At 38.3% G+C, this 27,497-nt stretch overlaps 1 protein-coding gene across 1 annotated transcript; it reads left to right on the top strand.

Annotated features, from left to right (window-relative positions):
• Nucleotides 1-12,978: 12,978 nt before the first annotated feature.
• Nucleotides 12,979-25,572, top strand: LOC123821868 (small ubiquitin-related modifier 2-like). The gene is made up of 3 exons (XM_045843572.1): nt 12,979-13,019; nt 25,200-25,438; nt 25,496-25,572. Exons 1-3 carry the CDS (start codon nt 12,979-12,981, stop codon nt 25,570-25,572), a joined length of 357 nt encoding a protein of 118 aa, XP_045699528.1.
• The last annotated feature ends 1,925 nt before the right edge of the window (nt 25,573-27,497 follow it).

Here is a 27,497-nt window from a genome sequence, read left to right as displayed (position 1 = left end):
GGCTCTGGTACCCCCCCCCCGCCCGCCCGCAGACTCACTCAGCCCGGGGGGCCGGTCCCCTCCGCCCGCGCTTCCGGCGCCCGGGCTTGGCGGGCACTGGGGACTCAGGTGCGGCTGCCCGGGCGGCGCTCGGCGTCTGGCCGGGCCCCGGCGGCCCTGGGGCAGCCCCGGCCCGGCGCTGGGCGGCGGGGGCCGTCCTGCAGGAGCAGCTGCCCCACCCAGGATCGCTAGAGAGCCAGAAGCCTCGCTCCAAAGGGGAGAGGCGCTCCCCGAACTAGCAGCGAGGAGGGCGTTGAGAGGGCCGAGTGGGGGTGGGAGAGTGGCTCCAGGCCAGGCTCAGCTCCCAAGCGCGGGACTGGACCGGGCCGACCCGTGGTCACCCAAGAGCCGGGAGCCCTGAATCCTGGAGACCCTCCGAGCAAGCACTGAGAAGCTGGGCGTGCAGGCGGCGGTGTGGACATCTCCTCCTTGCCCGGTGGGATTCCACGCTCCCTGCCCGCCCGAGTCTGCGCGCGGGGCCCCTGCGCCAAGTTTCAGGCCACTTTTACTTTTCTGACCCTTTTCTCCACCCCTCTCTCACTCCCGCTTTTCTGCTTCTGCCTCTTCTCCTTTTTCCTTTTCTTTCATCTCTCCTCTGTCTTCTCTCTCTCTCTCTCTTCTCTCTCTCTTCTCTCCCATAATCAACGTGGGGAGTCCCATCTGTCTTCAGAACACACTCAGCCACCCTATACCATCACCACGTGTCTTGGTCTCTCGAGCTCTTGAGGGGATGGCGGGGATAGAGAATAGGAGGTTGAGTATCTCAACAGGCACTTCTCCAACCAAGGGCGAAGACCAGCTTTACGAGGTGGCGGAGCAGGAAGCAGTTTCAGTATACCTATGCCCACCACTGCGCCCACCACTGCGCCCACCACAGAAACAGACCCACTGATTTGTTGACGCCTATATGTAGTTGCACAAGCAGAGGTTCATACTTTTGGATTAGAATTTTGTCTCCTGTTTAAATGCATCTAGATAATTCCAGGAGTGGTAACACTTTAAACCTTTCCGTTGCCCTCAATCTGAATTATTCAAATCCTTTATAGAAAGAACTAACTTGGGGGGAGGAGAGCTGTAGTGGCGGGAGGGCAGTTGCTGTGATGTGGAAACAGCCTCAAGGGTCTGAGAGTGGGAAAGCCAGACTTGGCAGGACTAGGGACAAACTGCCCCGACCACAATCTGGCCTGGGACTCTGCAGCCAGCACACTGTCTGCTGCTTCCCTGGGACTCGGGGATAAGGCTAGTTAAGTCATACTTCCCTTTAAAAATTTTTTTTTAAAAGAAGGGAGATTAACAAAGGGCTGGGAAGATGTTCACATAACATTTTAGTCAGCAGGATCCCTTTGCAAATGCAAATCTAGTTACTCATTGGGGAAAGTCCACTGCCTGAACGCCCTGGCTCCTAACTTGAAAGTAGCTGCTTGGCGCAGGAATCTGGACACACCTCCCTGAAGAGGAGAAGAGAGTGAAAGGATTCACACTTGGAAAGAAGTTTCCTTTACCCTTGTGTACTGCCAGAGTCAGTCCATGAAATGCTAGAGCTATAACTTTGAATGCCAGAACTGTGTACACATTCCGAGCCAGACTAGCCCAGTGGGAGCTGTGAGTGTGCACACGTGCATACACGCGTACGCACAGGCCACCCACAAAAGCGCCAACAAACTAGATCGCATTGATAGGCCAGCAACAGAGAGCTGTCGGGGCGGAACAAAAGAGGCAGAGCAGGCCCTGAGAACACACGGCAGCAGGAGAAAGGAAGCTGGAACACTGCCACCAAATCCAGAGGCTTGAAAATCCAGGGTGTGTTCTTCTTGTGACTTTTATCAGTATTTATTTTGATGAATAAACAGTATGATTAATAGAGACAGGGAATTGTAGCTTTTGGGGGAAACTGGAGTTTCTCTCTCCAGCTCTCTCACATTGCAGACAGGAAAAGGAGACGCAGAGATGTGAGGTCCACACAAACTCCCTGCAGACTTGCATTCAAAGCAGTCTCCATCACACCAGATTGTGTCAAGGAAATCTAAGTTCCATTTGTGCAAAACTATTTTTTATTTCACAGTTCTTAGGGTCAGGAACCTGGGCACAGCCTAGTGCAGTGTCTCTCACAAGACTGTAAGGGAGGTAGGTGTTGGCTAGTGCTGTGCTCTTATCTGAAAGCTTGACTGGGGAGTCAGCCTCTTCTGAGGTCATATAGGTAGTTGTTCCACTCAGAATTTTAGAAGACACCAGGAAACAGAAGGGCTAGCAAAAACACGTAAATACTGTGTTATGCAATGTTCTCGAAAGAAATGGAACCAACAGGATGTGTATACAAGTATGTAGAGAGAAAGCTTTAAGGAATCGGCTTGCAGGATTGTGGAGGTGCAAGTCCAACATCCGAAGAGTGGGCCAGCAGGCTGGAGACTCAGGGAAGAGGTGTAGTCCAAGTCCAAGGGCAGCCAGCTGGCAGAATCCCTTCTTGCCTGAAGGAAGTCAGTCTTTGTTCTATTAAGGCCTTTGAGGTATGGAATGAGGATCAGCCGCGTAATGGAAAGTGATCTGCCTCCTTCAAAGTCCACCAATTTCAATGTTAATCTCAGTCAGAAACATTTTCATGGAGATATCCAGGATAATGTTCGACCAAATACCTGGGCACTGGCCCAGCCAAGTGGACACATAAAAGTAGCCACCGCAGTAATAGAAACAAATGTATGTCAGTCTTGATGGTAAGAGTCTTACACTTACCTGTGCTATTAGACATACGGTAAATGTTCATAAATTTGTGTACTGATATTTCTGTACAGTTCCATGAATCACAGCTAAAATATTGGAAGGAGTCATGGCTGTCATTGGTCAGTACATTAGTAAAATCTATGTATTTTGATACTTTTGTCTTCAAACTAAGGATTTGCCCTTTTTTCTTTGAAAGAGTATTTTAGGGATAGGAAGTGCATAGAGAAAACTATATGGTCCTTTAATGCAACACCCTGAGTTCAAAATTTGTTCCTCTAATTAAGCAGCACTCTGAACTCTGGCATTTTACCATGTAAACTGTGCAATCTGATTTGTAGTAATGCTTATAAACTTCATCTTATACGGCCATCAGGCAGATTCAGTGAGTTCATGATAGCAAGCACCCGGCACATGTCCTGGCATTTGGTGATATTGGTTGTCGCTGCCTGCCCCACGTATCATTCAAAAACTGAAAGTGCCAGGGCCACATTCCTCTGCATACAGGCATCTTCTCACAACATTCCAGACAAAATGAATATGTGAACATCATCTGTTTGAATCCTTAACATTGATGAACACTCAACTATGAGAAACTTCCTCTTTCTGTTGATTGAATCAGAGATTCATGCCATCAACTTCCATTCAGAACAAGGACATTCTATCTTCCACAAAAAGCCTTTCAAATATCTGAGGACAGCTATCATCTCTCTTCTCAGCCTTTCTTTATTCAGATTTCACAGCCCTAGCTATTTTAACTATTCAGTGCCTGGTTCCTCCCCACACATGTGACTCACCCTTTGCTGGCAACACATGAGTCATTATCAGCCCTCTTGACAATACACTCAAAGTGGATTCCACACCTCTGGAAATTACTCTTGTGTAAATAAAAGTTAGTATTGACCTTTTGAATAGCCACATAAAATATCTGTGGTAGAAATAAGGGTAGCTTTTGTTGCATTGCTCTACTATGTGCCAAGGAGTGTATAAATTTTATTCTGTAATCAAGTTGTTCAAGACATATAGCTTAATTTGTAAATAATTTAACCCAATTTCTGTTTCAACCTCTCATTATGCCTTATTCAGTTCAATTCTTCGCCTCTCACCAGGCTTGTTGCTCTCTTCAGCAAGGGAGAGAAGTGTGGTCCCTGACTTCAGTGTGGCAGCAGCCGTCAAGCTGACTAGTCCCTGGCCATCGGTCCGCATAGGAGTGGTCAGTCTTGTTGTAAGGCCTCTCCAGGTTAGTGGCTCTGTCTTGACTTCCAGATGGGCCATCACTGTCCATCAGCCTAGTCCCAAACAGCCTTTCTCTCTCTGGGGCCTTGACTCCTCTCTAGGTTTCTGTCTGAGAGGCTGGTTGCGGGAAGCCACTCAGCTCCTCCTCTCAACATGCCCCACCCCTCCATCCCTCTCCCTTCCCTTCTGTCTTCAGGAAGGAGCTGTAGCTTCTCTTTCTCTGCTGTGTTTCAACATTTTATCTGTACCCCAAACCCTCTCCATTATTTTAGTGCTCAGGTTATGGAAAGCAAATCCAGACATCCTGAAGCCTTTTAGTTTTTCCTCTGCTCCCTCATTTCCAGAAGCTATATAGGAAGGAAAAGGAGAAACTAAATAGAGAAAAAAAAAGTTAATCTCATAAAACCATTATGCCTCCACAACTGTGATTTTTTACAATTGATTGTTAGTCCCATTTAAAGATAGGACACTGAAGTTCAAAATGGTTAAGCAGTTCACCTAAGATCGTGCAGTGATCAAGAGGAAGTTAAGTTCACGCAAAGGTCTGATGACTTCCACTATCGCGCTTTTCCCAAAGGTGTTCTCCTCACTATTGGCCCCAAGACTTTTCACAGGAGCTGTCACCAAGTCAGAAAGCCTACCTTGCCCATCCTGAAGCCATCAGGAGCCCAGTACATTTTATCTTGTTGCATTCAATCCTCTGTCAGTTTATAGAAATCAGTTTGAAATTTGATACCTTCATTAATCTTGTTGACAAGATTTTCCAAATGTTTACCACATACAAATTTAATAATTTCATTTTCTCTATTTAAAATGCATATGTGGCCCTGGCTGGCATAGCTCAGTGGATTTAGCGTGGGCTGCGAACTAAAGTGTCCCAGGTTCAATTCCCAGTCAGGGTACATGCCTGGGTTGCAGGCCATGACCCCCAGCAACCGCACGTTGATGTTTCTCTCTCTCTCTTTCTCCCTCCCTTCCCTCTCTAAAAATAAATAGATAAAATCTTTTAAAAAATGCATATGTGATGATATATTGACCCAAGCAAAGCCCTGTGGCATTCCACGTGGGGCCTGCTTCCTAGCGATGCTCATCTGCTGATAATCAACATTGGAAGGCGCACATTTTGAACCGGTTGTTAGCTTATGTTACCTTCCTTTCACCTGGTACACTTTCTCCAACTGGAGACCTCCAATTCTCACAGAAGAGTAAGTATATCAGGAAATATATGTATCTTTTATATTTTCCTGATTTACTAACCTAGATATTCTAGTTATCAATCCTGAGCATGAATTTGAAGATGTGACTTGTCCTTGATGAGCTCTCACTAACATCTCATTCTCTTCGAGTGCTCAAAAGCCATCTTTTGTATAACCCATCCCTGAGAATATCTAGCAGAAACATCAAGGTCATTAGATTCTTCTTCCCACAAATCATTCTTTCCTATGAAGAAATCAGAACAAATTATGTAATGTTTTAAAGCTGACATGACATACATTGTCAGCCTGATTCTAATACTTTGGTGATAAATACATTACAATTGTCATATACTGAAAGCTCTTCAGTCTTCTATGGATAATAAAAATATTAACATTGACAGTTACTATCATTTTTAGTGCTTTCTATGTATATAACACTTTATTAAGACAGTTACATGTAGTATCTCTATTCATCTTCATACCAACCCTACAGATACAGAGACTAGACTTTTTTTTCTGATTACAACATCTATAGTCTTGGCCATCCAGTGCAGGTCCAGCTATAATTGCCTGGAATATTTACATAAAGTTTCCAGTATACATTCTGGTCAGAAGAAATACAAGGGAAAAAGACATGGATCTGGGAAATACTGGCATACAGATTTTTCTGATTATATATATATATGTTGCTTTTGGAAAGAAACCTCACGGTTTCAAAAACTGGAAAACATTCCTGAATTATATAAGAAAATCAAATGCAGAAAGAAATGCAATAATATGAGCGACATTAATATGTCATTACTGTCCTTATCCATTCATTCATTTAATAAAACTATTGATCTATGACTTTATTACAGGTGTTTTTCTCTTTTTAAGTATGTTTTATTGATTATGCTATTATAGTTGTCCCATTTTTTTCTCCCCTTTATTCCCCTCCAACCTGCACCCCCACCTTCCAGCATTCTCCCTGCCTTAGTTCACGTCCATGGGTCATACATATAAGTTCTTTGGCTTCTACATTTCCTATACTATCCTTAACCTCTCCCTGTCTGTTTTGTGCCTACCAATTATACTTCTTATTGCTGTACCTTTTCACCCATTCTCCCCCCATGGGATAACCCTCTGATAACCCTCCACATGATTTCCATTTCTCTGATTCTGATCCTGTTCTACTTGTTTGCTTAGTTTGTTTTTGGGTTTGTTTTTTTTTTGGTTCAGTTGTTGATAGTTGTGATTTTGTTGTCATTTTACTGTTCATAGTTTTGATCTTGTTTTTCTTACATAAGTCCCTTTAACATTTTATATAAGGGCTTGGTGATGGTGAGCTCCTCAAACTTTACATTATCTGGGAAGCACTTTATCTGTCCTTCCATTCTAAATGAAAGCTTTGCTGGATGCAGTAATCTTGGATGTAGGTCCTTGCCTTTCATGATTTTGAATACTTCTTTCCAGCCCCTTCTTGCCTGTAAGTTTTCTTTTGAGAGATCAGCTGATAGTCTTATGGGCACTCCTTTGTAGGTGACTGTCTCCTTTTCTCTTGCTTCTTTTAAGATTCACTCCTTATCTTTAATCTTGTGTAATGTAATTATGATGTGCCTTGGTGTGTTTCTCTCTGGATCCAACTTGTTTGTGACTCTCTGCACTTCTTGGATTTGCATGTCTAGTTCCTTCACCAGATTGGGGAAGTTTTCTTCCATTATTATTTCAAATAACTTTTCAACTTCTTGCTCTTCCTCTTTTCCTTCTGTCATACCTATGATTCAGATGTTGGAATGTTTAAAACTATCCCAGAGTTTCCTAATTTTCTCCTCATTTTTTTGAATTCTTGTTTCTTCATTCTGTTCCAGTAGAATGTTTATTTCTTCTTTTTGTTCCAAATTGTTGATTTGAGTCCTGGTTTCCTTCCCTTCACTGTTGATTCCCTGTATGTTTTTCTTTATTTCACTTTGCATGGGCTTCACTTTTTCCTCTATTTTGTGACTGTAGTTAACCATTTCTGTGAGCATCCTGATCACCAGTGTCTTAACCTCTGCATCTAGGTTGGCTATATCTTCATCACTTAGTTCTATTTTTGGAGCTTTGATATGTTCTTTCACCTGGGCCATATTTCTTTGTCTTGGCTCACCAGTTACATTGTAAGAGGCAGAGCCTAAAGTATTCACCAGGGTGGGGCTACCTATAATACTGGGTTGTGGGGGCAGAGTCAGAGAGGGACCAATGTGCTTATTCGACTCTCCCCTGGCTTTCAGTCACTTCCCCCACTACGTACAAGCAAATTGGGTCCTTTAGGTGCTGATTCCCAGGTGTGTGGGCTTGTGTACATTCTAGGACCCTGTGGGTCTGTCCAATGAACTCTCCTGTGAGGGTGGGAGTTTCTTCCATGATTCAACTTCCACAGGTCTTTTCGGTAAGAGGTTTTGAGGCTTTATTTCCCTGTGCTGGAACCCTGGGTTGTGTGGTCTGCCTTGCTCCCCAGTTGTTCCTCTAGGCTTCTCCAGTGAATATGTGATATCCTGGTCCTCCAGTCACCCCCTTGCCTGCCAGGTCCACCAGCCACCACCTGGCCCCCCTGGTCCACTAGCCACTCCCTCGCCTGCTGGTCTGCCAGCTGCCTCCTTGTCCCGCATCCTCGTAGTCATGGCAGACCATCTCCACCTCTCCTACCAGTTGGGATGAAAGTTTCTTTAACTCCTTGGTTATCTGACTTCCATACAGTTGGATTTTCTGGCAGTTCTGGTGGTTTTCTGTTTTTAAATTGTTTACTCTTCTTCTTTTTGGTTGTGAGAGGAAGTGAAGCATATGTACCTATGCCTCCTTCTTGGCTGGAAGCTCCCCTCTATCGACAGATATTTTTCTAATCACTGTCATTATAGCAATGAACAGCAATAAAGTCCCTGCTTTCATCCAGCTTGCGTTCCACTGGTGGTGGGAAGAGAGGTAGAGAGTCAAGTAATAAACATTAGATATGGAGAATACAGACAGTGATAAGTTGCATGACAAGTAAAGCAAGACAAAATTCAAGAAGATTGTGATGACAGCTACTGTTTTCTAGAGCCATCAGAAAAAGCCCTTACGACAAGACATCATTGTAGAAGAGACTTAAATGAAGGGTAGAATATTCTCGGGTAGTTATGTGAAGGGTGTGCCAAACGAGAAGGAAAAGCCAGTCCAAATGCCCTGTGGCTGTATGGACTTGGCCTGCCTACCAGGGCAAAGGGAACAAAGAGACTGGACTTAAGGGAGGAAAAGGGAATGAAGTCTGAGAGATAGAAAAAGACTAGCATTTTTGCTATATGGATAATAGAACAAGCTGTGGATTTTACTATAAGATAAGGAGTCATTGGAGTAATTTTGAATGAACAAAATTACGGTCTGACATATTGGAAAATAGACTAAGAAGTTCAAAAGTGAGGGCAGAAAGACTATTTAGCAGGCTGCATAATCAAAAAAAAAGTGATAATGATGGTTTGAACTAAAGTGGTAGGAATGAAAGTAGTGAGAAGTTATTGGACTGGGGATATTTTCAAGGTGATTTGCTGATAACTGGATATGGAGTATGAGAAAAAGCAGGACAAGGAGTCCTCTGGGATTTTCACCTACACAACTGGGTGAATGAAGTTAGGAGAAAAGCAAAGGAGCAGCAGGTTTGGGAGCAAAACTCAAGAGTCTGGTTTTAGTCTGAGATGTCTGCTAGAAAATCTAACACATGCAACTATCACATTGCATGAAACATATTAAGGGCTCGATAAAATTAATTAACTAAGCAAGCAAGCATTGCATTATAAAGTCATGCCTGAGATCAATGTTAAGCTTCCTTGGCAACTGTTTTCTTTTCTTAAAGATTTTATGTATTTATTTTTAGAGAGAGGGGAAGAGAAGAAGAAAGAGAGGGAGAGGCACATCAATGTGTGGTTGCCTCTTGCACATCCCCTACTAGAGCCCTGGCCTACAACTGGAATGTGCCCCAATTGGGAATCAAACCAGTGACCTTTTGGTTCCCAGGCCCGTGCTCTGTCCACTGAGCTATACCAGCTGGGTCAGCAATTGTTTATAGAATACAGTTTCATAGAAGAATTAGAAGTTTATTTATGTCCTGAAGAATAGGTTAAATTCTCAGCAATACAGAAGTGGAGTGAGAATTTGATGCAATGAAACTATTTTAGCAACAATGCAGGAAAAGATGATAAATATTTGAAGGCAAGTAAGCTAATGATGTGGCTACAATTATAGATTCTACAGGCTGATAAGGAGTGAAAGGCAAATTGATGGTAGATTGCAAAAGGCTTGGAGGGTCAGACTAAGGAGTTTGACTTATTTTTACCTGTCTTCTGTTTTTGTTTAGCTTGCTGGCAAGGGAATCACATGATGAAGGCAAGTTTGTAGATAATTAATCAGGATGGATCATAATAGAGAAGATGTATTCAAGCAGACAACTGTAGTACCCCATGTGAAAAAATAAATACTATGTGGAGAATAAAAATGGAAAGGAAATAATGGGTTCAAGAGACTCATAAAGTCAAAGAGACATGATTCTCATCTAGTCCAAACCTATGTAACAGATCCCTAAGCTCTTTGATACTTGACATTATGCAGGCAAAGTACCATTGGTTGGATTCTTGTTAATTTAATCAGTTATACATGATCCTTTGCTAGTTTTACATGTTATTGCTGTGGGTGTCATTAGGGCTGTTTACCAGGGTGGTGGTTCTCCTCAGCTCATGGCAGACGTGTTCTCTCCTTTCCCTTTAATGTTAAGCAACGTAGTCATACTTGCTTTGGGGAATGAGCAGGGTCAGTGATGAGTGTCACTTTGGGACAGAAGTTTTTAAAAATTAGAGTGCCATTTGTTACTGTGTCTTCCTCCTGAGGCAGCAACTGGCAATATTATAGAATGATGAGGATTCCATCAGCTTGAGTTCCAGAGCAAGGATGATGTGCGGCAGCTACTTGAGCTACCATGCGGAACTGAGTGGGAAAGACAAACAAGCTTTGTCCCACACAGTACTAGGATTTGGGGGCATTGTTACTAGGTATTACCCAGCTGAATCTGGTCAATACAATAACTGTTTCCTAAAGAACTGATAAAACAATGTACATTCAAGTGTTAGATCTTTAAATTTTTAAAAGGAACCTATTTTGTGTGGGAAATCTTATCTTTCCATTTCCAAAGTGTTGAACAACAGATACATTGGTTGAAAGTGTGATATTCATAAGTCTGACCAAAAATAAATGAGCATAAATAGAAAGTAATCAGTTGTTATTATACATTTGCTTTCCTGAGTTGATTCTATATAAGTTTTTTTCTGATCAGCTTTTTGAAAATTGAAGTAAATAGTTTTCAGTATTTTGGTACAAAATAAAGAATAAATTTCCCATGGGAGAAGGACAAAAGGGACTAGGAGTAAACACCTGTGAAACCAATGCTAACATCCTTTATTGGTCAGAATTTAATATCTGAGATACTATTCTACAATGGGAAAAAAGTTTTTTTAATTTAAGAAGTTAATCCATTAAAAAGAATGAACACACTCTTTTTTTATTGTATTTTAATTGTTGTTGCAGTACAATTTTCTATCTTTTACTCCCATCCCAGCCCACCCACCCAGCCCTCCCCGCCTCCCTCCGTGTGTCCTTTATGCTTGTTCCTGTAAACCCTTCCCCTTTTCCCCTGAAATTCCCCTGAAATTTCCTCTTCTCTCCCCTCTGAACACTGTCAGTCTGTTCTCTATTTCAGTATCTTTGGTTATATTTTGCTTGTTTCTTTGTTTTGTTGTTTAGGTTCCTGTTAAAGGTGAGATCACATGGTATTTGTCTTTCACCGCCTGGCTTATTTCACTTAGCATAATGCTTTCCAGTTGCATCCATGCTGTTGCAAAGCATGGGAGCTCCTTCTTTCTTTCTGCTGCATAGAATTCCATTGTGTAAATGTGCCATAGTTTTTTGATCCATTCACTTACTGATAGGCACCTAGGTTGCTTCCAACATTTGTCTATTGTAAATTGTGTTGCTATGAACATTGGGGTGCATAGGTTCTTTTGGACTGATGTTTCAGGGTTCTTAGGATATAATCCTAGCAGTGGAATTGCTGGGTCAAAAGGCAGATTCATTTTTAGTTTTCTGAGAAAATTTCATACTGTTTTCCATAGTGGTTGTACCAGTCTGCAATCCCACCAGCAGTGCACTAGGGTCCCCTTTTCTCCCCAGCTCTCCAACACTTGTTGTTTGTTGCTTTGTTTATGATGGCCATTCTGACTGGTGTAAAGTGGTATCTCACTGTGGTTTTAATTTGCATCTCTCTGATAGCTAGTGATATGGAGCATCTTTTCATGTGTCTCTGGATCCTCTGTATGTCCTCCTCTTTAATGCAAAGGACATCATGCAATTGTATTTACAGCTATGCAGCCCAAATAATTACAGAGGTAAACAATCAATTTTATATTTTAGATACACAGTTGGCCCTTGAACAACATGAGCTTGACCTATGCAGGTCCACTTAGATGCAGATATTTTCCATAGCCATCACCCCTCCATTTCCTGAGTATCACATCAGTCTGTTCAGTCTGTAATTATGAATCCATGGGTGCAGGGGGCTGACTGTATGCATCACTCTATACCATTTTAGATAAGGGACATCGGCACCTACAGATTTTAGTGTCTGTGGGGATCCTGGAACCAATCTCCCATGGATAGTGAGAGACAATTGTAGTTAGTTTTGGGGAGATTCTAAAGTTACATGAAGATTTTCAACTGCACTGGATGAAGGGCATGGACAGGACCCCTAACCCCTACATTGTTCAAGGGTCAACTGTATTGCAACTGACAAAGACTCATTGGCCAAACTCTACACAGGCTCCTCAGAGCCTGACTAAGCTCCATCCTTGGGCATGTCTTCAAGATCACAGTTTTGGCAAGAATCCTGCAGAGTCAGTTTAGCCAGAGTCCCTATCTTGACATATAAACAATTTCTTATCCTCACTACCCCCTAGGTGATATCTCACCATCCTGGCATACCTTTGGCAAGAATCCTGTCAAGATGGTTTAATCAGAAATCCCCTTTTAATCTGGATGTTTCCTGTTAGTAATTTTTCATCTGCCTCTTCCCACACCAACCCTGGTATGTGCTTATAAATCCACATTTTTCCTTGCTAAATTAGGAATTGAGCCCAGATCTATAATGAGGTCTCTTTTCCCATACTGTAATAATTCCTAATTAAAATCTGCCTGTACCACTTTATTCTCTGCCTAGCTCTGTTGTTTTTCAGAACACATGTCAATTATTTTCTTAAAAAGACAATGCAGTGGGATCACATAGAGGTATTATCTAAGCAGCTGCTACTTTAAAAATGAGAAAATAATTCTGGGAACAAGATGCTTTGATTTAGACTGGGTACCTATAGAGAGCACCTCAGAGAAGGTGGCATTTAAGATGAGTCCTGACTGATAAAATGGAGCCAGCTATACTAAAATTGAGGGGATGGGTATTCACAGCAGATAGGTATGGCTACTACAAAAGTCTAAGGGAGAAACATTTAACATGTTGAGGGGGAAAAATAAAGCATGTGTAGCTGGTAAGGTGGACAGAATAGGAAATGAGAACAGAGATGTAAGCAGAGGGCAGATAATCTACTCTTATTAGGGCACAGAGCAGGAATTTTCTTTAAGTACTAGGGTATGGTATTAAGGGGCTTACATGGGGACTTGACAACTGGATGCTGGGTTGAGAATGGATTAAGGAGGGTGATGATAGAGGCTTGATATCCACTTAGAGTATTGTCATAGTTTGCAGTGAGAGGTAATGGCGACTTGGATTGGGGTGTTGGTAGTAAAGGTGGGAAGGTAAGTAGACAGATTTAGGACACATTTTGGAGATTGAGGTCATGTGACTTGTAACAGTTTGGATACAAGAAGCGGAGGATGAAGGGGACACCTGGGTTTTAGGCTTACACAGTGGCATGGGCTGTCATGGGTGAAGTAACTCTGTACAAAGAGTAGTTTTGGAAGGAAGGGGGTGTGTTAAGTTTGAGATGCCTGTGGACATCTAGCAGAGATATCAAATAGACATTGGCATATATATCTGGAGTTTAAGGGGAAAATTTGAGAATCATCAACAAACTAATGGCACTTCATGCTGTTAGAATGAGTCAGAGTATGATCTAGGGAGGCATACAGAGAACAAAAGGGACCTGAGGCCAAGCTCTGGGACACACCAAAGTTAAATGAGAAAGAGGAGCCAATCAAGAAGACAAAGGAGTGTCTAGTGAAGTGTCTACTACTAGTAAAGTAGTAGAACAAAGGCAAGAAAATGTGTTGTCATAGAAACCAAAGAAGAACATTTTTTAAGAAGGGAGAAGGGCTCAGCTATGTGAGCATTGTTGATGAAGATGATATGCTTGGATCTGGCAATACAGAACTCTCCAGCAACTCACAGGAGTTGTGTCAGTGGAGTAGTAAGACCAGAATCCTTAATGGAAGAGTTTGAGAGAAAAATAGAAGAGCCACTGACAATATTTAAGTTTTTCAAGAAATTAGGCTCTGAAGTGGAGCAGAATAATGGAACATGATGTTCTTGAAAAGGACTATGGCAGTGATATTTTCCACTCCAAATGGAGATACAAAGGTATGTTTGTAGGCTGATATAAATGAGTTGAGAGGGAAGAGACTGAGGACTATATGGGTGCCGGGTAATTGCAGGAGTGATGTTCTTGAGAAGCAAGAGGGAGTGGTGGAGGAATCTAGAATGCATGTGGAAGACTTGGTCTCCACTAGGCCCTACCATAATATCCAAGAATAGGATCTGCAAGACAGTGACTATACTGATGGTTCACACTGAAGATTGCTTGGTATTTTCATCTTTATAGAGCAAATGTATGAGCCAGGTAAACTCTTGTATTCAGCCCATCAGAATTAAAACTCTTAAAATATAGTAACAGTGTGTGCAATACTATCACCAGGAACTATCTTTTCTGAGTTCTTTATATGTGGGCCCTTTTTTTGCTTGGTAAAAAAAAATTACCATAAGATTCTTGTTCTTGTAATTTCTCTCAGTGCCATCTGCATGTATTTACTTAAATTTTTTTGTATTACGCAGAATTTTTTTGTAAATTCTCCTTTGTTTAATTGACACATTCCAAAATATTTTTCTAAATTTCAGTTAAACTGGTGTATTGATTTTCTAGGAGTTTAACATCTTGCATTTTATATTTAGGTACAATCCATTTTGAGTTAATTTTTGTGAAGATGTAATATCTGTGTCTAGATTCTTTTTTTTTCCTTTGGTATGTGGATGTCCATTTATTCCAGCAGCATTCATTGAAAAGAGTATCCTCTTCCTTGTATAGTCTTTGCTCCATTGTCAGAATTCAGTTACTGTATTTATGTGTGTTTATTTCTGGGCTTTCTATCCTATACCATTGATATACTTGTCTGTTCTTTTTCTAATACCACACTGTCTTGATTACTGGAGCTTTCAAGTAAGTCTTCAAGTTGGGTAGTGTCAGTCCGCTCACTTTATCTTCTTCAATATTACGTTGGCTAGATTGGGTCTTCTGCTTCTCCATGTATAAGTTTAGAATGGGATTGTCAGCAACCACAATAGTTTTCTGGGATTTAGATTGGGATATATATATTTAAGTTTAATTCTCAGAATCTGGAAATCTGGAATGTGTCCTGCTGGAATTACACACAAAGTGAAAAAGTGACCAGCAAACACAAAGATTTTGAAGTGAAGTAAAAGTGAGTGATCAGAAGCAGGTCAGGCCTGGCGAAGGTCATGCTGATTTCCCATATAGGTTTATAAGCCTCATGCTACCCTTGTTCTAGCTCTAATAACAGGTCAAATGATTACACTTGTGGATAATTTTACTATTTCACAACTTAATTCATACCATTGAAATTTTACTACCTCTCTCTCTCTCTCTTTCTCTCTCTTTCACCAAAAAATATGCAACCAGGAAAAAAATAGAATAAATTCAACTCTCTCTCTCTCTTTCACCACTTTTCCATATCTCCGTTAACTGTCATTAAATATTTAAGCAAAACCAAAAAGCAGTGATTGGAATGATTACAATGCTACTTGGTAAATGAGAGAAAGAGAGCAGTGTACTTGTGCAGATTTAAGAGCAAGCAAAATTGTATTTCCAATAAAAACTTTTGCTTTGTAGACTATTTTGATATGCCACAGAATAAATAATTATGTTGAAAAAGTGTCAATGAAATTAAAGGAGACAAGAAGGAGGTGCCTGTCATAAAGCCAGAACTGAAAACTTCTTTTGAAGCTGTAAAATATCATTAATCTTTGAATGAAGTGAAAACAATCCTCCCTCTATTCTCACATAGACAGCTGCTAATAGTTAGGTAGTTTCAGGAAAAAAAATATTTTGACATGGAAAATGCTAGTGCATTTGGGCATGGGCGACTATGTCTAGAATCCAAACTGATTCAACCAATAAAATCTTTTTTAAAAATGAATCTCATTAAAAATATTTTATGAACTCTATTCAAGAGTAGCTATAATGATTTTTTCTTAATCATTTATGTACCATATTAACAAATTTATAATCAGTTTCTCCTTACTCATTTAAAAATTATGAGTGGTATCAAAGAAATTATCACTTATATCACAAAGTTTTTTCTTGTTTTACTTTACCAGCATCCCCATATGAGTGTGTTAAATTCAGTATAGCTACTGTTTAAACACCAAATACCACTTATGGTCTATGCAGTTGCACTGTTAGCTTATATATTTCTATTTTTGTATATGGCCACTGATTTAAGTGAAGACTTTGCCAAAATTAATGAGTCAAGTCCGTGAGCACATGCTCATTTTTATGGTTTCCCCAAGTGAACCTGAATCATGGATTCGCTTTCCCAGCTCAGCTAGACTCAACAAACTTTTACTTTTACAATTAAGGCATAGGTCATTGGTTTGGGTAGGAACTGAGTCCAATGGAGCTCAAGAGAACTATTAATCTATTCCTGTTGGACATTGTCTGGTCTTTAGTCTTTTTCATCACATTAACACAGATGAACACATTACAGAGTCATGTTCTAAAAAGGCTAGGTTTGCTCTTCAGACACACTTGGAATGGCACTGTTTCTTAAAGGAGACATCACCCTTTTTTGAATCATTATGAAAGTGGACAAGATAATATACAATTATTTACTGTCTTTGTTTTTAAGCTCTCAGAGCTAGACTAGTGAGATTTTGGAATTTCTTACATTTACTTATTAGCAAATCAACATTTGCTGAGTTCTTAATGTATACAGAATTCAGTGAAAGGTATTGTCTGTATTTAATAGAAAGTGGAAAAATAATTCTAAACTGCAGGACTAATCTTTATGTGTATGTGCAAATTGATAGCCACTTTTCAAATGTATTAATCACATTTGGAACAATATTATAAAGCTTCTTTTTTAGCTAGTTACTTGAAAGGGGTAATAAACATAAAACATCTAATTATGTGTCTATTACAAAATATGTATTCAATAAATTACAGTAATTATTATTGTTAATAAAAGCATTGTTTTATTTGTCATCAAAACAGTTTCCACTGCCAAAGAACTGACTATGATGTTTTCATAATTTTTTTCTTTTTCTTTTTCTTTCTTTCTTTTTTTTTTTTTTGCTTAATCCCTTCACCCTTTTCACCCAATGCCCCCTCCCGCAAAGCCCTGCCCTCTGACAGTTTTCAGCCTGGTGCCTGTATCTATGAGTCTGTTTCTATTTTGTTCAGTAGTTTATTTTGTTAATTGGATTCACATATAAGTGAAATCATATGGTATTTCTCTTTCTCTGGCTTCTTTCTTTTTTTTTTAAGATTTTATTTATTTATTTATTTATTTTTAGAGAGGGAAGGGAGGGAGAGAGAGAGAGAAACATCAATGTGCGGTTGCTGGGGGTCATGGCCTGCAACCCAGGCATGTACCCTGACTGGGAATCAAACCTGCGACACTTTGGTTCGCAGCCTGCGCTCAATCCACTGAGCTACACCAGCCAGGGCTCTCTGGCTTATTTCACTTAGCATAATCTTCTCCAAGTCCATCCATGCTGTCACAAAAGGTAAGATTTCTTTCTTTTTTACCACCAAGTACTATCCCATTGTGCAAATGTACCATAGCTTTTTTACCCACTCATTTTTTACCCATGATGGGCACTTTGGCTGCTTCCAAACCTTGGCTGTTGTAAGCAACACTGCAATAAACATAGTAGTGCATGTATTCTTTTTGTTTTCTTCAGATTAATTCCCAGAAGTCAAATCAGTGGGCCATAAGGCAGTTCCATTTTAATTTTTCGAGGTAGCTCCATACTGCTTTCTACAGTGGCTGCACCAGTCTGCATTCCCACCAACAATGCAACAAAGTTCCCTTTTCTCCACAACTTTGCCAGCAGTTGCTGTTTGTTGATTTATTGACAGGTGTAAAGTGATATCTCATTGTGGTTTTAATTTGCATTTCTCTAATAATTAGTGATGTTGAGCATCTTTTCATATGTCTATTGGTCATCTCTATGTCCTCTTTAGAGAAGTGTCTATTCAACTCATTTGCCCATTTTTTTAATTGGATTGTTAGGGCTTTTGTTTGTTTGGTGTTGAGTTGTGTAAGTTTTTTACAAACTTTGGAATTTAACCCCTTATCAGATGTATCACCTGTGGCATGTTCTCCCATTCAGTGGGTTGTATTTTCATTTTGTTGATGGTTTCCTTTTCTGGGCAAAAACTTCCATGAGATACCACTTCACACTGGTGAGAATGGCCATCATAAATAAATCAACAAATAACAAGTGCTGGCAAAGTTGTTGAGAAAAGGGACCCCTTGTACACTGTTGGTGGGAATGCAGACTGGTACAGCCTCTGTGAAAAACAGTATGGAATTACCTCAAAAACCTAAAAATGGAACTGCCTTTTGACCCAGCAATTCCACTACTGGGATTATACCCTAAGAATCCTGAAACACCAACTCAAAAAAACCTATGCACCCCAATGTTCATAGCAGCACAAGTGTTGGAAGCAACCTAAGTGCCCATCAGTAAAGGAGTGGATCAAAAAAACTGTGGTACATTTACACAATGGAATACTACGCAGCAGAAAGAATGAAGGAGCTCCTACCCTTCACAAGAGCCTGGATGGATCTGGAGAGCATTATGCTAAGTGAAATAAGCCAGGCCGTGGGAGACAAATACTATATAATCTCACCTGTAAGCAGAACTTAATCAACAAAACAAACAAGCAAGCAAAATATAATCAAAGATATTGAAATAAAGAACAAACTGACAGTAACCAGATGGGGAGGGGGGAAGGGATAATGGAAAATAGGGGAAGGGTTGTCTAGGAACATATATGAAAGACACATGGACAAAGCCAACAGGGGAAGGATTGAGGGTGGGAGGTGGGGATCAGTGGTGCAGGTGGGGAGCAGTGGGTGGAAAATGGAGACAACTGTATTTGAGCAACAATAAAAAAAGAAAAAGAAAAAGAATGAGGAAAAAACGTTTTTGTTTGACGTAGTCCGAATTGTATATTTTTTCTTTTGTTTTCCTTGCCCGAGGAAATGTATCTGAAAAATTACTGGTATGAGAAATGTTTGAGAGTTTATGGTTTGTGTTATCTGCTAGGATTTTTATGGTTTTGAGTCTAATATTTAAGTCTTTATTCCAGTTTGAGTTTATTCTTGTGTATGGTGTAAGAATGTGGTCTACTTTCTTTTGTTGTTGTTGTTGTTGGCAGTTATTTGTCCAATTTTCTAACATCATTCATTGAATACACTGTTCTTATGCCACTGTCTGTTTTTGCCTCCTCTGTCAAGGATTAATTGACCATAAAGGTGTGGGTTTATTTCTGGGCTCTCTATTCTGTTCCATTGATCTATGTGTCTGTTTTTATGCTAGTACCATGGTGTTTTGATTATTATGGGCTTAAAGTATAGTTTAATATCAGGTAGCATAATTCCTCCAACTTTGTTTTTCTTTTTCAGAATTGCTTTGGCTATTAGAGTCTTTTGTGGTTTCATATAAATTTTTGAAATTTTTCTTCTGGTTCTGTGAAATATGCCATTAGTATCTTGGTAGGAATTGTACTGATGTTAATTTTTCTTATTCATGAACACAGTATATGCTTCCACTTATTTGTATCTTCTTCAATTTCTTCATTGTTTTATAATTTTCCAAGTATAAGTCTTTTAATACTTAGTTAAATGTATTCTCAGGTATTTTATTCTTTTTGAAGTAATTGTGAATGGGAATGTTTTCTTAGTTTCCTTTTTGGAGAGTTAAATTATTGGTGTATAGAATTGCAACTGATTTTTGGATATTAACTTTGTATTGTTACTTTACTGAGTTCATTTATCAGTTCTAGCAGTTTTTTTTTGGTAGAATCTTTGGGGTTTCTTATATACAGTACCATACCTGTAAATAATGAGAGTTTTACTTCTTCTTTTCCAATTTGGATGCCTTTTATTCCTTCTTGTCATCTGATGTGACTAGGACTTTTAGTACTATATTGAATAAGAATTGTAAAAGTAGACATCTCTGTGTTGTCCCTGACTTTTAGGGAAACGCTTTTAGTATTTTCCCATTGAGTATGATGTTGGCTGTGGGTTTGTAATATATGGCCTTTATTACATTCATCAGTGTTCCCTCTATTCCCACTTTGCTGACAGTTTTCATCAGCAAATAAATGGGTGCTGGATTTTATCAAATGCCTTTTCTGCATCTATTGATATGATCATGTAGTTTATGTATATACCATTCATTTTGTTGATGTGGTGTAACACATTTATTGATTGCAGATATTGTACCAACCTTGCATCCCCAGAGTAAATCCCAATTGATCATGGTATGATCTTTTTAATATTTTGCTGGATTTGGTTTGCTAATATTTTGTTGAGGATTTTAGCATCTGTCTTCTTCAGGGATATTGACCTATAATTTTCTTTCTTTATTGCATCTTTATCTGGTTTTGGAATTAGGATAATGCTGGCTTCATAAAATGAGCTTCAAAGTGTTCCCTCCTCTTGAATTTTTTGAGATAGTTTGAGAAGGAGAGGTTTTAGTTCTTTTTTGAATGTTTGGTATAATTCTCCTGTAGAGTAATCCAGTCCAGGACTTTGTTTTTGTTGGGAATTATTTTATTACTGTTTAATTTCTATAGTTGTAAATGATCTATTCAGATGTTCTGATTTTTCCAGATTCTGTTTTGGAAGATTTATGTTTCTAGGAATACATCCATTTCTTCCAGATTGTCCAATTTGTTGGCATATAGCTGTTCATAATATTTTCTTAAAACTCTGTATTTCTTTGGTGTCACTTTTTACTTCTCTTTCACTTCTGATTTTGATTATTTTTCTCTCTTTTTTTCTTGATGAGTCTAGTTAAAATTTTGTCAATCTTATCTTTTCCAAGAACCAGCTCTTGGTTTCATTGATCTTTTGTATCATTTTATTTTTTAGATTCTGTTTTCATTTGTTTCTGCTCTGATCTTTATTATTATTTTTTTCCTACTCACTTTGGCCTTTGTTTGTTGTCCTTTTTCTAGTTTCTTTAAGTGTAAAGTTAGATTGTTTATTTGAGATTTTTGTTTCTTTTTTTTTGGCTCAACCTTTTCATTTTTTTTCTTTTTTGGCTCAACCTTTTTGTTTGTTCCTTGAGGATGGCCGGTAATGCTACAAATTTCTCTCTTAGGACCACTTTCAATGTGTCCCATAGATTTTGGGTTGTTGTGATCTTCTTTTCATTTGTTTCAGGGTATTTTTATTTCATCCTTGATCTTTGGTTAACCCATTTACTATTTAGTAACATGTTATTTAGCCTCCATGTTTTTGGGTGTTTTCTGTTTTTAATTGTGATTCATTTCTAGTTTCATGCCATTATGGTCAGAGAACATGCTTGACATGATTCCAATCTTAAAATTATTGAGAGTTGTTTTGTGTTCTAACATGTGGCCTATCCTAGGAAATGTTCCATGAACTCTTGAAAAGAATGTATATTCTACTGTTTTGGGGTGAAATGGTCTAGAGACATCAATTAAATCCATCTGACCCAGTGTGTTATTTAAGGCTGCCTTTTCCTTGTTGATTTTGTGTCTGGAAGATCTATCCAGTGATGACAATCGGGTGTTAAAATTGAACACTATGACTTATTACTGTGAATCTCTCCCATTATGTTCATTAAGATATGCTTTACATATTTAGGTGCTCCTATGTTGGATGCATAAATACTTACAAGGGTTATATCCTCTTGTTGAATTTATCCCTTTATCATTCTGTAGCATCCTTCTTTGTCTCTTACTGTAGCTTTTATTTTAAAGTCGATTTTGTCAGATGTAAGTATTGCTACCCCAGCTTTTTTCCCTATCCATTTGCATGAAATATCTCTCTTCATCCCTTAACTTTTAGCTGTGAGTATCCTTCACTCTGAGATAAATCTCTTGTAGATGGCATACATATGGGTCTTCTTTTCTTATTTTAGATATGCTATGTCTTTTGATTGGAGCACTTAAGCCATTTACATTTAAAGTGATTATTTGCAGGTATGTGTTTATTGTCATTTTAATCTTTAAATATGTTCCTCTAGTATTCTTCTTCTTCAAGAAGACTTTTAACATTCCTTGAAATACTGGTTTGGTGGTAACAAACTTCTTTAGCATTTTTTTAATCTGGTTCTTTATTTCTGAAGTTTTTTTATCTGAAGTTCTTTATTTCTCCTTCAATTTTAAATGATAGCCTTGCTGTTTAAAGTAGTCTTGGTTGTAGGTAATTTCTTTATTTTTTAATTTTTAATTTTTAATTTTTTAAAAGATTTTATTTATTTATTTTTAGAGAGGGAAGAGAGGGAGATAGAGAGAGAGAAACATCAATGTGTGGTTGCTGGAGGTCATGGCCTGCAACCCAGGCATGTACCCTGACTGGGAATCTAACCTGCGACACTTTGGTTCGCAGCTCGCGCTCAATCCATTGAGCTACGCCAGCCAGGGCTGTAGGTCATTTCTTTTCATCCCTCTGAATAAATGCCAGTCCCTCCAGGCCTGAAATGTTGCTGTTGAGAAATCAGCTGACAGTATCATGAGAGTTACCGTAATTTTCAGACTATAAGATGCACCCACCCTGCCAAATTTGGGAGGAATGATGCTTGCTAATGCTGCTGTTGGGTTCTGTTTACATTTACATTGGTGAAATATTATGTTATTTATGTTATTAAATATTTTACCCCATTTTTTGCTTCAAATTTTTCCCCCGTTTTCCTCCCCTAAACCTAGGTGCGTCTTATGGTCTGAAAAAAGGTACCTTGTAGACAACTACATGTCTTTCTCTTGCTGCTATTAAGATTCTCTCTTTGTTTTTAATATTTGCCATTTTAATTATGATGTGTCTTGGTGTGAGTGTCTTTGGGTTCATCTCATTTAGGACTCATATGTGTGTTTTCATTCACTAGGTTAGGGAAGGTTTCAGTCATTATTTCTTCAAATAGGTTCTCCATCCTTTGATTGCTCTCTTCTCCTTCTGGTAGCCTTATAATGTGAATATTGGTATGCATCATGTTGTCCCAAATGTTCCTAAACTACCTTCATTCTTTAAAATGTTTTTTTTCTTTTTGCTTCTCTGATTGAGTTTTATGCTATCCTGTCTTCCAAATTGCTGATTCGATCCTCTGCTGCATCTAGCCTGTTGTTCATTCTTTCTAGTGAACTCTTCATTTCAGATATTGTATTCTTTATTTCTGACTCTTTTTATGGTCTTTATATCATTGATCATACTGTTGTATTTCTCACTGAGATCCTTGTTCTTCTTACTAAGTTCCTTGAGCATCCTTATAACCATTCTTTTGAACTCTGTATCTGTTAAATTGCTGGCCTCCATTTCATTGAGCTCTTTTTCTGATTTCTCCTGTTCTTTCATTTGGAGCATGTTTTTTTGCCTCCCAATTTTGGCTGCCTCTTTGAGTTTGTTTCTATGCATTTGGTAAACCTGCTGTGACTTTCAGTCTTGGTTGGGTGGCCTGATGTAGTAGGTGTTCCGTGGGACCTAGTGGTGCAATCTTCTTAATCACCTGAGCTGGGTGCTCCTGGAGTGTCCCTTTTGTGGGTTATATGGGCTCTCCTGCTGTAATTGAGTATTGCTACTGGCCTGTTCATTCATGGTGTCAACTCTAAGGTTGGCTGACTAACTGTGAGCATCAACGCCAGCCATAATGTACAAGTTGCTTGCAGGTGCTAACCACATAGAGTGGAAATTATTTCAGCATGGTCTGGTGCCCTGGTGATCTCTCGTTAATGTACTTATATTTTTCCTTTGGTCATATTTCTTTTGTCTACATAATTAAATGTAATTATCTCTGTTATATATTTTCCTTAATGATCATATGTCAAATAATGATAAGCTAAAATTAATATTCTGGCTTAAATTTTACTACATATTACATAAATACGTGTGAGTTTTTAACTGTGTAATTATAAGTAAATGGATCTGTTTTGAACTTAATGTAAATTTAAAATATAAGAATATTCTTCATTGTTAGATGTTCAGATTGAATTGTAATTAGAATTCTAAAATTAACCTTTTTCATATCATCTGTATCAGTCCTACAATATTATAGCTACGGAAACAATGTGTAAAGAAAAACAATATTGAATTTGTAGTGAAAATAAATATGGGCCCTTGCCGCAGTTCCAGGGAAACTAAGCTGAATGGAATATGGTTTAGCCCCCGGGGAACATTAAAGCATGATTGTCTCATGCACCCTGTGAATATGCATCATAATTGCTACATGTCATAAATGCTATTTAAGAGACTTTGAAAATTTAGCCTTATTTTGGTAAAATTGTAATTATAATAACACCTATTCCACATATTATATGGATCATATTAGAAAATAAACTGGATAATGCCTTAAAAATTGTGCTGTATTAGGCAAATGTTTGCTATTATTTAAATCATTTCCATGTCATTTTAATTGTTTTCATGTTTCTGGTTTTAGGAAGTCAGGAAAAGAATCCAACAATTCCATCTTTGATTATGGTAGGAAATACTGATTATATTGACCCATAATAAATAAATAAGCACCCCAAGTGTGGTAAACGCCCCCATAAGAGAGAACAAAAAGAGAAGACCTAGGGCAGAGTTGGCAGAATTAACTTCTTCCAAATGAGTAAAATTCTCCAGAGTCAAAATGAATAACCTCTTGTTTCTTTGGACAAGTAGATTGGGGTAGACTGGATGGTTTCTGAAACACCCTGAAACCCATTACCATCATGTTCTGGAAGAGGAGGCAAGACTGATAAGAATGTGTAAAAACATGGCATGTTGGCAAGGAGAAGTCCATTGGTGTGGCAGTGTGGTGCAGAAATGCTCAACATGTACCAGTCCTACACCTGTGAATTTCATCAAGCAAAATCAAGATGAGTCACATACACACAGATACACACACACAAACATCTCTTTTGTCATAGGATTTTTTTTCCCCCCTTGAGCTGTGGAGACATCTAGGATACCAGAAAAAACAAACAAACAAAAAAACAAAAAACTCAGCAACTAAAAGTAAAAAATATCTGAGCACAGACATCATTTACCACATACCACATGAAGACAGTTTTCATAATTTGAGTCCCAGCAAATTCCAGACTGTTAGACAAAAATAAAAATAAAAATAAAATTAAAAATAAAAATAAAATTAAAAATAAAAATAAAATTAAAATAAACTTGATAGTCCTCAGAAGAGCAAAATAGATTCCCATGGTTGCTACAGTGTCTACTTTTCAAACTAAAAATGTTTACATAATTTTTGTATAAGTTATAGAAAAACAGGGGGGAAAACTACTAACAGAAACTAGTTTAAAGTGGGACTAGGGGTTGAAATTCTATAAACTTCAAAACAGTACTATAACTATGTTCGAATAATGAAAGAAAATTTGTTCAAATAATTAATGAAAAATGTCATTTTAATGAGTAAATATTTAGCAACACAAACAGAGAAATAAAAACTCTTCTAGCTTCTTCCACCACTCCTCATGCTGCTTGTGTGCTCCTTAGGCATGGACCTGGTACCTCTTTTGTGAAGCAGCAGGTGAGGAGACTCCAGTGCTCACCATGGCGGACTAAACATCTCTCTTTAATATGCTTAGAATACATTCCCAAGAAAGAAGTCAAGATTGAGAACAATGATCATGTTAATTTGAAGGTGGCAGGGCAAGATTGTTCTGTTGCACAGTTTAAGAGTAAGAAGCATACACCACTTAGTAAACTAATGAAAGCCTATTGGGAAGGACAGGGTTTGTCAATGAGGCAGATCAAATTCTGATTAGACAGGAAGCCAATCAATGAAACAGATACACCTGCACAGTTGGAAATGGAGGATGAAGACACAATTGATGTGTTCCAGCAGCAGAGAGGAGGTGTCTACTAAGAAGAGAACACGCTACCTTACTCCAGAACTCTGTTCCTCCAGACCAGGAAGACATTCTCAGTTAGAAAAGTGCAGTTTGGTTCCACCACATCTTGATTACTACAATATAGTTTCCTCTGTTTTTTCATTTTCCCTTTCTCCATTCCTTTATTGTACATAAAGCAGCTGGATATATGTGCATACACACTTGCATTTTTTAAATTAAATGGAAATGGTATGTTTTGGTCAACATCAAATAGAGATGGAATGGGGAAAAATACTGGTTCTGGGAAGATACTCCCTTTCTCCACTGGTGGCATGTTCATTCAGCTCTTATCATTATATTCCTGTAAGTTATTTTGCTCTCATGGTTTAACAAAAAGAACAATTTAAAAATCCTTGCATACCTTGTTTGATTGGAGAATTTTAATGTTTTTAATTTACCACTGTAAAACCAAGGACAATTTTACAACTTTTTTGTACATAGCTGTTATAGGTATGGCCATCTGTCTTTAAGTAAGGGTAAATTACTCTAAAATAAATGAATCCTACATAGATTTTAATATATTTTATAAATATCCTAAAATATATTTTTAAAAGTCAATACAAGATTTATAATAAAATACTGCAACATATTTGCAACACAAAAGAAACCAGAAAAAATGCGGTAGAGAAAAAAACAGGAGTACCAGTAAAACAGAAATAACAACAAAATGAAAGACTTAAAATCCACAGTATAATTTTTATTAAATGTAAATAGACTAAACACAAAATAAAAGGCAGAGAATCTGATACTGCATTGAAAAAAAGCAAAACTCTACTCTGTGCTGCCTATAAGAAACATACTTTAAAAAGGAAGAGATATGGTAAGCACAGTAATGCCCCCGATTTGTCTATGTCATTATCCCTAGAACTTTTGAATATAATGTTACATGCTATTCAGGTTAAAGGTTGCAAATGCAATAAAGGCTGTTAATCAATTGTTTTTTAAAATCTTTTTCCTTTTTATTCAATTTATTGGGATGACATTGATTAGCAAAATTATGCAGGTTTCAGGTGCAGAATTCCATAGCACATCATCTATATACTGTATTGTGTGCTCACCACCCCAAGTCAACTCTCCCTCTATCACTATTTATCCCCCTGCTAAAAGAGGCATACTTTATTTTATTAATTTATTTTTTTATTGTTGTTCAGTTACAGTTGTCTGCATCCACTCACCCCATCACTCTCCCTTTAAATGCAAAGACACATATAGGTTGAAAGTACAAGGGTAGAAAACAATGTACATGTAAACTGTAAGCAAAAGACAACTGGAGTTGCTAAATTAGTATAAGACAAAATAAACTTCTAGCCAAGGGATATTACTGCAGAAAAAGTGAAACATTTCATGAAGTTAAAAGAGTCTACCTAAGAAAATACAACAATTAAAAATATATATGCACTTAATAACGAGCAGGGCAAATTTACAGAACTGAAAAGAGAAATAGATAAATTTAAAATCATGATGGAACATTTCAATACTTCTTGCTCAGTATTTAATTGAAAAAGTAGACAGAAAATTAGAATAATATAGTAGACTCGAATAACACTATCAACCAGCTAATAGACATGTCTAGGAGACACCACACAACATAACACAAAATCTTTTCAAGTATGCATGTCGTGTTTACCAATATAGACCATAGGCCATACAGCAATTCCCAATAAATTTGAAGGTTAAAAACGGTCCAAAGTATACTCTCTAACAATAAAATTAAACTAGAATGCAAACAAAAACATGTGGAAATTCCTCCAACTACTTAGAAATTAAACAGTTTGGAAGTTAAACAATATTTGGAAATTAAATTAACCCATTGTTCAAAGCAGAATCAAAAGAAGATTCAGAAAATATTTTGAGGTGAACGAGAATGAACATATGATATATCAAAATTTGTTAAATGAAA

This window comes from Phyllostomus hastatus, unplaced genomic scaffold, assembly GCF_019186645.2.
Source record: "Phyllostomus hastatus isolate PE091 unplaced genomic scaffold, TTU_PhHast_1.1 phas_contig_40, whole genome shotgun sequence".
NCBI classification, from domain to species: Eukaryota; Metazoa; Chordata; class Mammalia; order Chiroptera; family Phyllostomidae; genus Phyllostomus; species Phyllostomus hastatus.
This window is presented reverse-complemented; position numbering and strand designations above follow the sequence as displayed.